Raw genomic sequence first — 13,379 nt, forward strand, 5'->3', positions numbered from 1 at the left:
TATTATTTTGGAGACGATACAAAAACACGTTTTATCGAATCGTTTTATTATAAGTCTGCGTTGATAGGCACGATGATATTTTGCATCATACATCGACATGTTACATAATGACCTTAATAAACAGTTTATTATCACGATGTCAACAATGTTCGTACATAATTCAGATAATATAACGGCGTTCGGTGAAAATATGTTTTCGAATTATTATTAGTCACTTTGCACAAGGCATCACTAAAATTAGAAATTATCATAACCTATTGATATCAATACGTATTCGAATCCCATTTTATAAGGTACTATTATTTCGTAGAGGAATTCATAGGTTTCGTATGAATTATTATCAATGTTTATTTCATGCAAAGAAATTTTTTCAAATCATGTTTGCTGTTATTGTCTGTGTTTGATCAAATACGCCATCTTTGGACGGTAACAAGTTTTATTACCGACGTACTTCAACTGCGCGAAATTTAAAAACTGATTTGAATATCGAATGCAATGGAAAACATACATTGCTTTTCAGATTATATTAATCGTATCTAGAATTATAAATAAGAGAAATAAAACGACAATAATAATTGTCTTGTACATGCATATTTGTATTATCATCTCAAATTATCCAAACACAATAAAACTAAAAATTCTCGTATCTTTCATTTTTGATTTCAATCATAAAAACATTAAATATTAAATATTAAATTCTGTTAATAAAAAAATTAAACTAAAAGACTAAATTCTATTAATTTATTAGATCCTTTTATCTTGAACGATTTATTGAGTGTAAATTTTGTTACTGGAAATTAGGTTATGCCGATGCAAACGACTCTAATGCGTAACAACTGCCTGAGATAAGGCTCTTGTTATTACCATCGTAATAAAGACGTTTATTCTTACAGTTTCTAACGTTTCATCAGCGCGTATGAATATATACGGTCGGCAGGAAAAAAGCAAATAATCATTCATTAATTCAAGGTAGACGACTCGAAGTTTTTGCTCGGTTCTTTTCTCATCGTTCGTCCCGAGTCATTACAAAAAGCAAAAGAGTATAAAAAAAATTCGAGGAATCCTTCGCATGAATAGTCATGCAGCTGATTGTATGGAAAGAATCTGCAGAGTATACATGCAGATCCGAACAATCGGCACTTGTATTCTAAGGTTAACCTATTCCCTTTCAAATGTAGTCGACATAACCTTAAACGTAAACATCGTGCATAAACAAAAATGTACGCGCGAACACGATTTCAATATTAAACCTGTCAATTGATATTCACATATGACGTATGTGCGGTGCTCGACTGTACAGTGTGCGTTCAATAAATGCATACTGGCGAGCACTACTAACACGCTCGTCGATCGTATATGTATGTGCATATAAATAGAAATATACATATATATGATAAACAAAAGTGTTGTTTCACACAACCGTATAAAATCAAGAGCATGTCGATCACCGATGATGGTCGGTGCAGCAGTAGCGCAATTGCTTTCCAGCAGATCGGACTTAGCTGTTGCGAGTCGCGAGTGCGCATGCGTGTTCAGTGCCGCGTGTTCAGCGCCTGCGCGTAGCGGTGTTCTAGTTCTATGCTTTCAAGTTTCCCGTCATCCGCGCATGCGCGTAGCAACCGCATTCGTGGCGCCTAAAATGAGAGGCTTCGAATGATGGACCTAAGAATCCGGGTATTCCGAGTAAGATCAAAAGATGTTTAAAGAATTTCCATTTACGCTACTTTGTAGCATAACAGAATAGAGTAATCTATTATGTTCTAACAAAGAACAAATATGATGTAACGGTTTTAGCTGCAATTTTAAAGTAGATAACGTTTCTCGTAAAGAAGTTGTATAAACGATATATTTCGCAGAAACGTTTTATCACATGAATAGGTTAGAATCATAGTGATGTTAGCCACATTTTCGAAAATTTTGACTTACGTCTTAAAATGCAATCTATAGATGCCAAAATGTTAAAAAGTCGGGTATATTGATTTACATATTAATTTAACTCTAAATTATGTTAACAATAAATTTGGCCAGTAAACAGTACGCATGTTAGTTAACAATAACACTCCATGTTTTTTTTTTACAATGAGGAAAATGTGACTTGCGCCACTATGATTCTAGCCCGCATATATTTCAAGTGAATTAATCTGGATTCTTGAATTAATGTTCCACTGTTCATCAAAGTTGTTGTTTCTTTTCAGACATTATTATCTGCACGTTGTTCTTGTAAAATAATATCGAACAGTTGAATAAATTTCATTCGATGAAAAACTGCTGGGTTATAAAACTATTGATGTCTATGCAGATGAGGGGACGAATAATCTAAAGCGACGAATCATTATGTTTATGAATGATTTCGACGTTACGCAAGAGTTAACCTTTTTTTGTGAAATAATAAGCGCTTTACTCATTTATGCGTATGCGATTGCATGCGCTGAATTTATTGATGGCCTTTATATGTTTCTGCCAAATTGTTCTCGTAATTCTCGTTCGGTTTTCAAATTGTAAGATCAAAATTTGTCAAAATCTCTACACTATATCAATCCTGTATATTTTAGCACGATCTGACAATAAATTCTTCGATTAATTCCTAATCGATGAAATTAAGTTACTTCAATGTTCTGTTACCGGTAAATATTTTTTTGCAATTCTCTTCGATTATCGTTCGGTAACAACCAGCTCCTTATCGTTGCGAGATTGTGATTCGGATACGTTTTTTCGGACCGACTGTTATCGACTATCGTCAGTACCGATTAGGAATTTTGATAGACCAGATATTCCTGGAAATATCGCATAATTAGCGATAAGCTGCTCGCAACATAATCGTAACGGTATAAATACGAACGATAACATTTTAATTAAATATATGTTTAAATATGGAACGGGATTTGTCAAGGACAACATTCAACTGTATTTTTGGTTCGTGCACTCTTGTGCTTAAAAGAGCAACAAGAATGCTATGTTACAGTGGAGAAATGTTTAGAACGTAATGAGATACATAAAAATAAACATTTCTACAATTTATTACAAGTACAGTCAATTGATTGAAAAATTCAGACGGGCCTTGGCCTTAAGTTCCGTCGAGGCGTCGAGCTCGTCGAGTTCCAATTTATTATCATTAAAGATGATTGAAACATCGAAAAGCATAAACAGATTTTAACTGTTTCGTGGAATAATCGATTCGACAAGGCAACAAAACTTCTTTGATTCTGACCATCCGTTTGATCGTTCTGCGCCAGATAATGAACTCTCCCCACTCGCGGTTCAAGATGGCGGTTGCCTAATCTTCCGCGAAGAAGAAAAAAGGAGAGAGAAAATCGCCGGGAGACACTCCAATGATAACGGGCCAGCGAAAGAAAGAAAAAACGAATCTATCGCGCACGCCGGTGGCCATATTTCCGAAATATTTGTTGTTCAATTGTGGCTCGATGGTGAATCGTGTTTCGTGTGGATCGTGTTGTGGGCATTCCTGTAGTGCGCATGCGCGCCGACGGAAGTCGTCAGTGGCGACCTTGAAATGGAGGAACGGCCGAAGAACACGGAAGGACCATCGGCCATTTCGTCTTCCACTTCGGTGGATGGTAAGTGATGTTACTTCATGATTTCTTCGTTCCCTTTTTTATTCTATAATACAGCATATTGGTCTCTGTTAAACTATTAATAATCGCCAATGTACCGTAAGCTCTAAACTGTTTCAAATAATATGAACGAGAACTGTGAAAAAGATCAAGAAATTTGAATATGCTTTTGGGTAACTTTTGAGTAAGCTACATCCGGTTAATGAAGCATTCGACGTGTTTGAAGAAAAATTAAACCAATTAATTTGTTTTTCCATAAACTTTATCTAAATTAAGTATTTTAGACGATAAGACATGAAGATCAGGCCCGAAAGAGTAAGTCTCGGATTTTAAAATAGTCCACGCTTAAAATCTACAACACTAAAACTACCAAAACAGTTGAAATGTTTAATAAAAATGTTCCTGCGAGAAATTTCTAGATATATATATATATATATATATATTTTTTATTCGAGCATACATTATAATAGAAATCGTACGAAGTTTAAACGAATCTAATCTCGTTATAGAACAATACATATTAATTGCGTTTAGAGCTCTATAGTTCTAATGTTATATGGTATCGCTATTTTTTCATTTGTACAATATTATTATATCGTAGAACTGGGAAAGCGCGACCGGAAACGGCGTCGGTTACAAATAATAACAGAAACGCTTCTTCCTATTCCGAAAAAATGCGCGACTGTCGTAAAAGCATGCGACTCCCGGCAACAACACAATACATCACGATGTACCCCAGATTCGCAGAAGTCAACACGCTGTTGACACGGAGATGACAACACCGTCCCGTTCGGCTGGTTAACCAAAAGATTTTCTACGCCGTGCCGCCGTATTATCTGCGACGGTCCAGTCTGCGCGCGCTGTGCTTATTGCGGTTTATTAATAGGTATTAACGAATTCTGTTAATTACGAAAGTATACGCGGTGCGAAATTGATACGTTACGCAACACGAACAAGCGGACGGAGAAAGGGAGGCGAATGCGCGTGCACGCCGCGTCTCTGTGTGCGTGTAAAACGTGTCTGTGCGTTTGTCTTCCTGCTGGCTAGTGTCCCGCAAAAATCCAGGGCGAAACGGAGCGAGTCTCGGGACGATAAAGCTTCCTCCCTTCCACCGTCTCCTCGCCGCTCGGCGAAGATAACCCTCGTCGACCCTCGTCTGCGCAGCAACCGAACCGCCTCCACTCGCGATCACCCTCGTTTTCTTTGTAGGTAACCGAATGGCAAGGGTTGCTTTTCGTCGGGAAATCTTCGTTTATTCGTGACCACTGAAATACCGTGATCTTTTCAATAATCGAATCTCTTACCGTCGAAACAGAGGGTCCCAGATGGCGCTCAGTTCGAATTTTGCGCCTTTTTGGAGTAACCTATATTACGTCATCGTGCGGAGAATAGAATATAGGACATTGTTCTAAATAATTTCGTTCGAACGAACGTTTGAAACGTTTCTGCTTGGAAATGAGACGCATTGAACCTCGTATTATCGAAATAATGAGTCGAAGATGGCGCGCAGTTCGAATTTTGCGCCTTTTTGGAGTAACCTATATTACGTCATCGTGCGGAGAATAGAATATAGGACATTGTTCTAAATAATTTCGTTCGAATGAACGTTTGAAACGTTTCTGCTTGGAAATGAGACGCATTGAACCTCGTATCATCGAAATAATGAGTCGAAGATGGCGCGCAGTTTGAATTTTGCGCCTTTTTGGAGTAACCTATATTGCGTTATCGTGCGGAGAATAGAATATAGGACATTGTTCTAAATAATTTCGTTCGAACGAACGTTTGAAACGTTTCTGCTTGGAAATGAGACGCATTGAACCTCGTGTCATCGAAATAATGAGTCGAAGATGGCGCGCAGTTTGAATTTTGCGCATTTTTGGAGTAACCTATATTACGTCATCGTGCGGAGAATGGAATATAGGACATTGTTCTAAATAATTTCATTCGAACGAACGTTTGAAACGTTTCTGCTTGGAAATGAGACGCATTGAACCTCGTGTCATCGAAATAATGAGTCGAAGATGGCGCGCAGTTTGAATTTTGCGCCTTTTTGGAGTAACCTATATTACGTCATCGTGCGGAGAATGGAATATAGGACATTGTTCTAAATAATTTCATTCGAACGATCGTTTGAAACGTTTCTGAGTGGAAATAAGAGAGAGTCGAAGATGGCGCGCGATTCAAATCTCGCGCCTTTTTTCGGAACAACTTGTACATTAATGGTGCACAGAATATCGTTTTAATGAATTTCATTCAATCGGATGTTGGAAACGTGCAAAATCAAAGATGCTGGCTTGCGGAATCGAATGTTATCGTGTCTGGACGTGGCAAAACGGCGGAACGGAAATAGCGGGCAATTCAAATCTTGCGCCGCGCGTCCTTTAAAATGAAGCATTTTAATTATGTTTAATCCGGTCCAAATTAAAGTCGATGGAAAATCATCGACGAGGATGATGGCGGCTTTTGAAACGAAAGGCGATCAAACCAGCCTCGTTACGGTTTATGGAAAACGAAGTAGGCTGTCAGCGTACCGCAACGGTGGTCACATAACGTCTGCCAGATAAGATTTGATCTCACGTTTTCCGTCAAGTCATCGATAATAAAATTTATGTAATGGGAGGATCCCGAAGATTTCGATAAAACTGGCCAACTACATACATCGTTTCACGCGCTCGCTTATTATGTAATTGTCGTCCCCTAGAATCATTTAAATCGGTCTTTAAGTACGATTGCGCTCTTGTCGACGTGACGCGACGGGCGTGTAAACGGCTCGTTACACTCGATTCGAAACAGTTTTGGCGCGCATTGTACACGGCCCATAAAAATGCGCGCGTGTCGATGATGAAATGAAGAAAAACGATGAGAGCGTCGTCGGTCGAGGACGCTGTCGAAGCAATTCGAAAGTCTTCGGTGATGGACAGAAGCGTCTTTTCATCTCCGGGGACAACCACGTGTAAGAGGTAGACCACTGTGCTGCAATAATTACTGTGCGCACTTTATCAAAAGCTTTTCAACTATTCTTAACGGAAACGCGACGACGGAACCACTTAAATAACTTCGCCGTAATTTGCGATTGCATGCCGTTCACGGTTAAAATAATTTAAATATTTTAATTTGTCTGTACAATGTAAAACCGCCAACTACATAATACTTATTCGCCGTATCTGAATTGTTGCAATAAAATGTATCTACATCGATTATAGTATTGGCTTTAGTCATAAATGTTTATCGTACAACGATAAAAAAATACTATACCAACATTCGGTTGTTAAGACGATAGTATCGATAAGTATTAATTATGAAGTGTCTTCGGCGAAGATAATCAACGGTGGAATGGCAGTTGTTCTAACGTAATCGAATAATTGAGACTCTTAAAGCGGATATCAATTAAGGAAGTATATTGATGAATTAATTGTATATTAACCAAAGAGAATTGTCGAACGACGTTTATTAACTTCAAATTTGATTGTTTTGACAACGAAGTTACGCTTCGAGAAATTTGCGTTTCGGCGCTGAAAAGAAAAAGATACCAAAGATGGCGGATACGCGTCGCCTTGAAATTGATTAGGAGTTTATCGACACTAATCCTTCTTTCTTATCGCGCGTTATCAACGGCTTCAAAACGCCTTGCACTCTCGCAACATTGTCGGCCCAACGAATCAACCGGTGTTTTCGTAAACGGCATTTCGTAATGACCGATAAAACTGATTAAATTGTTTGTAACATCTGGGAAAAGCGAGGTGAGCCACCGTTCCTATTTAAATCGGTCGAGCGAATTTAAACAGGAAAAAAGGAAATCATTTCTGAGACTCTTCGGAGATCAGAAAATTGATCTCGGAATCCATTAAATCAACCTTTTCCCGAAGCCGAACGTCTCGCGACAGAATCTCAATAATTTTTCGTGGCGACGTGTTTGCAAATTAATTAGCAGCGACGGATGCCCGTCTTCCACGTTACGACGTTACGCGAGCAGAGATTCATCCTGAATTCTTATGAGTTGTCTATTGAGCGCACGTTACAAGATGAATACTAAGAATGACTCTTTCACGCGGAGTGGACATCTTATTCTGAAACTGGACAGTTTCTTTAGAGCTCCATCTCGGTTTCTGCGTTCACCAGTAAAATTAGAAAATCTTTTCAGTCGTGTGACGCTCGTGGTTTCATTAGTTTCGCTTGTGTATTTCGTCTTTTTACGTTTCTTTAAGCCGGAGTAATTTGCACTTGGGCTAAACTGATCGTGGATGTAGCACAGTTTGTTAAAAGGAGAATGATTGATAAATAATCGTCGATCAATCGATAAATAATCGATGAAATGATCGATAATTGCAACGACAGGACATTACAAGTTTGACGGTACGCCGCCATGTTGTCTAATTTTATCGCCGATCTCCGTAATTTGAGAAGATAGCATGTTACTGTAGTTTCTCTCTAATTCGCGCTCAGATTGCGCACAAAAATGGATAATTTGGAAAGGGGAGACACGATTATTCGAGCCTTGCAGCTCGTTTTTATAGCTACCGATTGTCAACAACTGTAAAAACGAGACCCAAGGCTCGAATAATCATATTTCCCCTTTCCAAATTGTCCATTTCTGAGCGCGAATTAGAGAGAAATTGCTGCATTTGCTGTATTTTGAAATTTTACAGTTATTATTATTATTATTGTTATTATTATTATTATTTAACAGTAAAATGCAAGTGACTTATAAACTGTGATACTTCGCCGGAGTGCGGCGCCATATTGCTTTTGCGCTACGTTCGAAGCCATGTGTTCATAATTGAGAACGATCCTCCATGATATTATTATATTATTATTATTATTATTATTATTATTATTATTATTATTATTATTATTATTATTATTATTATTATCATCACTATTATTATTATTATTATTTGTATTTTTGTTATCATTATTACGTAGAAGCATAATACCGGTATTTCGCAACAATAAATTACTGTCACTTTTTTCCGACATTACTTTCAGCTTCTTACAAAGCACAGTCACTTTAAATTATCGCGCGGACAGTTACGATAAAAAACGATTGTACACGCCACATAAAAACCAGTTATTTATTCAGCCATTCAAGGTGGAACTATTTAATCGAGTACACAAATTATACAAATTTCTATGCGACATATTTAATCATGACTGGATTAGAGATGAACGATACGCTTCGCCGAGAGCGTCAAAGTTTTTTCGAATTTTCCCAACGGGATTACATTGAATTCTGGAGACAATGAAATTGCAAATGGCGTCCGGCGTTTCCAAACTTAGGGATAAACATTGTAGATACGCGTGAAACAGGAAGAAGTAAATTGGTAATGCAATGTTTCTTGATTATCGTTCATATAATCTTCCTATCGTGCCGCGATATGTGTGTCATCAATGTTCGTGATAGCGTTCGTCGGGAATAGAGTCAACCTTGACTCAACGCTCACCGAAATCGGTTGCTTCCCTAACCAAAGACTGACGATATCCGGTAAATAACGAATAAGTCGTTGTTTACCGTGGATTGTTTCCCGATGCCGATGAGTAGCTAATCTCGAAAGACAGCCCCCGAAGATTTGTCAGCACCCTGAGTCACTAGCAGGATGCTCTGCCTCCAGGATGACGTGACGAAATTTGATCATGCTCACGTCCTAGAGTCTGGAACGTAGTGTCCAGAATCTAGACCATACAACATTTAAAATTTATATTATTCAGATGACCTTTGATTTATTCTCAATTCGACTCCACAATTTATTTTCAATTTTCCAAATTTCTAATACTTTTCCACAATTGATTTACAATTCTTCCACATTTTCGAAGCCACTCCAGAAAGTTTTCAATTTTCTAAATCTTCTTCAAAACGACCCTATAACTTATCTTTAATTTTTTAAATCTTCGAAACCACCCTATAATTTATATCTTTAATGTTTTAAATCTTCGAAACCATCCTATAATTTATATTTAATTTTCTAAATCTTTGAAACCACTCTACAGTTAATTTTCAATTTTTTAAATGTTCGAAACTTCTTTGCACAATTAATTTTCAATTTTCTAAATATTCGAAAACCGCTCCCCCCACGATTTATTCTCAATCTTCCAAATCTTTGAAAACTACTTCGCAATTTATTATTGATTTTCATATTAATCCTTTTAATATTCCAAGATCACTCAGCATCGTATTTATTTGCTCTCCATTTTCGAAATTACTTGGTCTAATTAATAATGTATTTGGTACGGCATTTAGAGTACATGATTAATTATCTGTAATCGTCGTTGGTACGTGTATCAGTGAATTATCGATAGACCTTATCTGCGCGTTTAATCGGTGGCATCCAAGAAATTAAAAGAAAGGAAATAATACAATGACGATACTACGCCGACAGGTGTACTAATTAAACCCTACTGCGAGGACAAATTAATCTCCGATAGATACTTCTTAACATGCTATCGTTCAGATAACGGTTGACAATAAAACACATTCGTCATTAAGATTTTGCCACCTCCTCTTTTACTTTACATGCAAATTGCTCATTGATCTAAACAAATTGAATCGTAAAAATTAAAAACAATGATAGTATTTAATCGAGGTTGATTGGAAACATTTCATAATAAACTTTAATAATAAATTCCATAATTGATTAGCAAATATTAAATTATTATAAATATTACTATTATATATATAACTACTACTATTACTACTACTACTACTACTACTACTTACTACTACTTACTGTTATATATATAATATAAATATTAATAGTATAATTATATATATATATATATATTAATATATATATATATATATAATATATATTATTATATATATTAACATATTATATCGATATTAACATTGACGTTTGAAATCATCATTGGATCAGAAAGAAACCTTCTGAAGTAGCATAACAGATATCAAAGACTTTAATGCACAATGGACAGTCATTAAGTGCCATATAATTTCTCGCATGAATTCTATTACGACCGTTACATTGCCTCCTGACGTCAACGACACCGTATCAGGACATTTTTCGAAATTTCACCGCACGAGAAATATTCCATTATTATTTGATCTGATTGAACGACGGACTTATTGTCATCTTTATTGCAATAAAAGGTGCATGCGCGTCTAATTGGGCGCAATGTCGGCGAACGTCCGGACAATCGATAGGATGGGCATTCTTCGGGGTTATCATATCTGACCCCTTCGTTTATAAACTTTATTATAAGCAACCTTCATTTCGCCATGCGCTTGAAACGTGCTGCGATTTGTCAATTGGAAGCTTCCCATGCTTCGAATTTCTGTCCTTTTTTCTTCCATCACGCTCCGAGATTTTTCCAGTACGCGGCAAATTATAAATAAATTTCTGCCTCGCATGACTAAGGAGAATACTGAACGTGATTTATTGCAATTCGATTAGAAACGAAGGAACGAGGAAGTTATTTTAACGCCGAATCATGATGAAATGGACGTTATAATAATTATAAATATCATGTAACAATTGCGTCTTGTAGTTACTAATTAATTACATGCAATTAACATCGCAACTATAGAACTTTCTATGTTAGCTAGTCGTTCAGGGTTGTCTAGTTTCTAGTCTCTAATTTTGTAATATAATTTCGTTCCTGAGGTATGAATTCCAAGAATTTTTTTAAACACCATAAGTGAGAGGTTCATTTAACGATAACTTTAAAAAGGCCTTTCATCTTTCATTTCAATAGAGAATTAGATAAACATAAAAATTGTTTATTTTGTGTATCATGTATGAAACAATTTAATGAACTTCAAGAACTTTTTAAAGTGCAACAAGCGAATGGGTCATAAAATGTACATAGAGAGAATATTCAATCTCCATTTTAATAGGGAAACGTGTTTTTCTACAAAAAATATAAAAGTAAGATAGTCAAAAATATTCTTGAATGGACGTACTACATATGAAACAATATGAAGAACAAGATTTGCTTTAAACTTGACGAGCGAAAAATTCCCAACGGAAAAATCCAAGGACATTCTTCAACCTACTATTTCAATGTCAACAAAAGGTTTGTTTACAAAGGTTCGGATCGCAAGCAATGTTTGAAATTACTATTGCCAACGTCAACGTAACGAAGCTAAAAATACATTTTGAACGCAACAAGCGGAAAATTCATCCAGAAATATTCGGAAGTATAAGATCATACAAGAACGTTTACATTAGTATGAGACAATGTAACGGAGGTTAAAAATTCTTTTGAAATGCGGCGAGCATAAGTGTCGCCGTAAGAAGTAGCAGTAACGTTTTTCAAGCTTCGTTTGAATAGTTGAAGAAACGTGTAAATTGTTGTTGCACATACGAATCGCACAGGCGAGAAAAATGATTGGCTCAAATCGTTTTTTCACGTACTTGTTGCATTTCTGTATCGCGCGTGCTGCCATCCCACCATTTCGTCTTTTAGAGGCGCGAGCTGCGCGCGCATCTTCCCCCCATCATCGGCAGCACGCGGCCAGTTTGAAGCGTGGAGAACAGTGGCGGTGGTTCCCGCTTCCCGCGTTCAGTCGTTCAGCGACTTGCGCGCGCGATGGTTGAACGGTTGGTTAAATTCCATCGTTTTGCAAGCGGGTACTCGGGTACAGTGACAGAATAATGACAGATACGTGAAAGAGGTATTGTCTTGTGCCTGTGTTTGCTCTTGTGCACGAGCGGGCATCGTTGCTCGGCGAGATCACATTATTGTCTGCGAAACGAGAACGCACTGCTAAACGAACGAGATGCGGTTCGACGATCAGCTTTTCGAAGTTCTCGGTGAGTAATCTTATCGTTTGTTGATCTCAATTGGCGCCAGATTATTTGAATGATGTGTATTGTTGATTTTATTCGAATGATTTATTGTTGTTTAAACTGGCTTCCGGTTGTACGCATTTGCGTATGCGCTCGACTGGATTGAGTTATGATAATAAGTTGTAGATGATTTTTATTAATAATATTATTTGTTTTATTATTTTAATATTATTTGAGGTAGGATTCATCTTTTGTGTTGACAACTGCTGAAATTAGAATTCAAGTACTGTTTGCCAGTTTAATGATGATTTTGTGTAGTGACAATTACACTGGATTGATTTTTATGGGATAAAAAATGTCCACAGTAGGGTTTCTTATGTTTTGTATGGACACAGTTGCTCAAGTTGAACTAGAATTAATTTTTATATGATAAGGCCTTCTTTTAGGTTGTAGGTTGGTTGTCCAAGTTGATGATGGTTTTATGTAGTGAATATTGTACAAGTTACAGTTGGTTTCTCTTTGATAACATTGCACAAGACAGTGTTTGCTTTATATGAGCATCGTTGTTTAACTTGGGTTTGTTCTTTGTGACAAAAGTTGCTGAAGTTACTTGTGTAATTAAAGTAGTTGATCTTTCTATAGTAAAGAACTTTTACATTAGGATTGCTTTTTATACTTTAAGTAGCATTAGACTTCTCATAATATTAGAGAAGTCATAGTATTATTACAAAATTTGACTTTAACTACCAAATTCCTTGAATATTCAATTATATTTATATATATATATAATATAATAATAATATAATATATAATAATATATAATATAATAAATATATTATATATTATATATTATTAAATAATAATATATAATATATATATATATATAATAATATATAATATAATAAATATATTATATATTATATATTATTAAATAATAATATATAATATATATATATAATATTTATATATAATATTCAATTTCATATTTTAGTCTATGGATTATCAATTTATTGGGTGTATTGAATTCATTGATCATTAAATCTGATGATTACTATTGTATATT

General features: G+C 36.1%; 1 protein-coding gene and 2 long non-coding RNA genes across 7 annotated transcripts in view; 1 reads left to right on the forward strand and 2 right to left on the reverse strand.

The window, feature by feature from the left end:
* Nucleotides 1–1,479: 1,479 nt before the first annotated feature.
* Nucleotides 1,480–13,379, forward strand: part of Hnf4 (Hepatocyte nuclear factor 4) — a 67,116-nt gene continuing 55,216 nt past the window's right edge. The window contains exons 1-2 of one of the 5 annotated variants that reach the window (XM_076521880.1): nucleotides 1,480–1,683; nucleotides 2,196–3,575. In XM_076521880.1, coding sequence (XP_076377995.1) covers nucleotides 3,512–3,575 — 64 coding nt within the window. In that variant the 5' untranslated portion in view covers nucleotides 1,480–1,683; nucleotides 2,196–3,511. Of the gene's footprint in view, nucleotides 1,684–2,195; nucleotides 3,576–12,073; nucleotides 12,341–13,379 lie in introns of those variants that run through there. The other 4 variants (XM_076521881.1, XM_076521883.1, XM_033474012.2 and 1 more) reach the window with 4 other exon arrangements.
* LOC117222367 (uncharacterized) lies at nucleotides 3,002–4,838 on the reverse strand. Its single transcript, XR_004490675.2, has 2 exons — nucleotides 4,307–4,838; nucleotides 3,002–3,618 (listed from the first exon to the last, which is right to left on the reverse strand). It is a non-coding gene; the product is annotated as an uncharacterized LOC117222367 (long non-coding RNA).
* Nucleotides 8,631–11,991, reverse strand: LOC143259475 (uncharacterized). Its single transcript, XR_013033406.1, has 2 exons — nucleotides 11,942–11,991; nucleotides 8,631–9,242 (listed from the first exon to the last, which is right to left on the reverse strand). It is a non-coding gene; the product is annotated as an uncharacterized LOC143259475 (long non-coding RNA).

Source organism: Megalopta genalis, chromosome 5 (genome assembly GCF_051020955.1).
Source record: "Megalopta genalis isolate 19385.01 chromosome 5, iyMegGena1_principal, whole genome shotgun sequence".
Taxonomy (NCBI): Eukaryota; Metazoa; Arthropoda; class Insecta; order Hymenoptera; family Halictidae; genus Megalopta; species Megalopta genalis.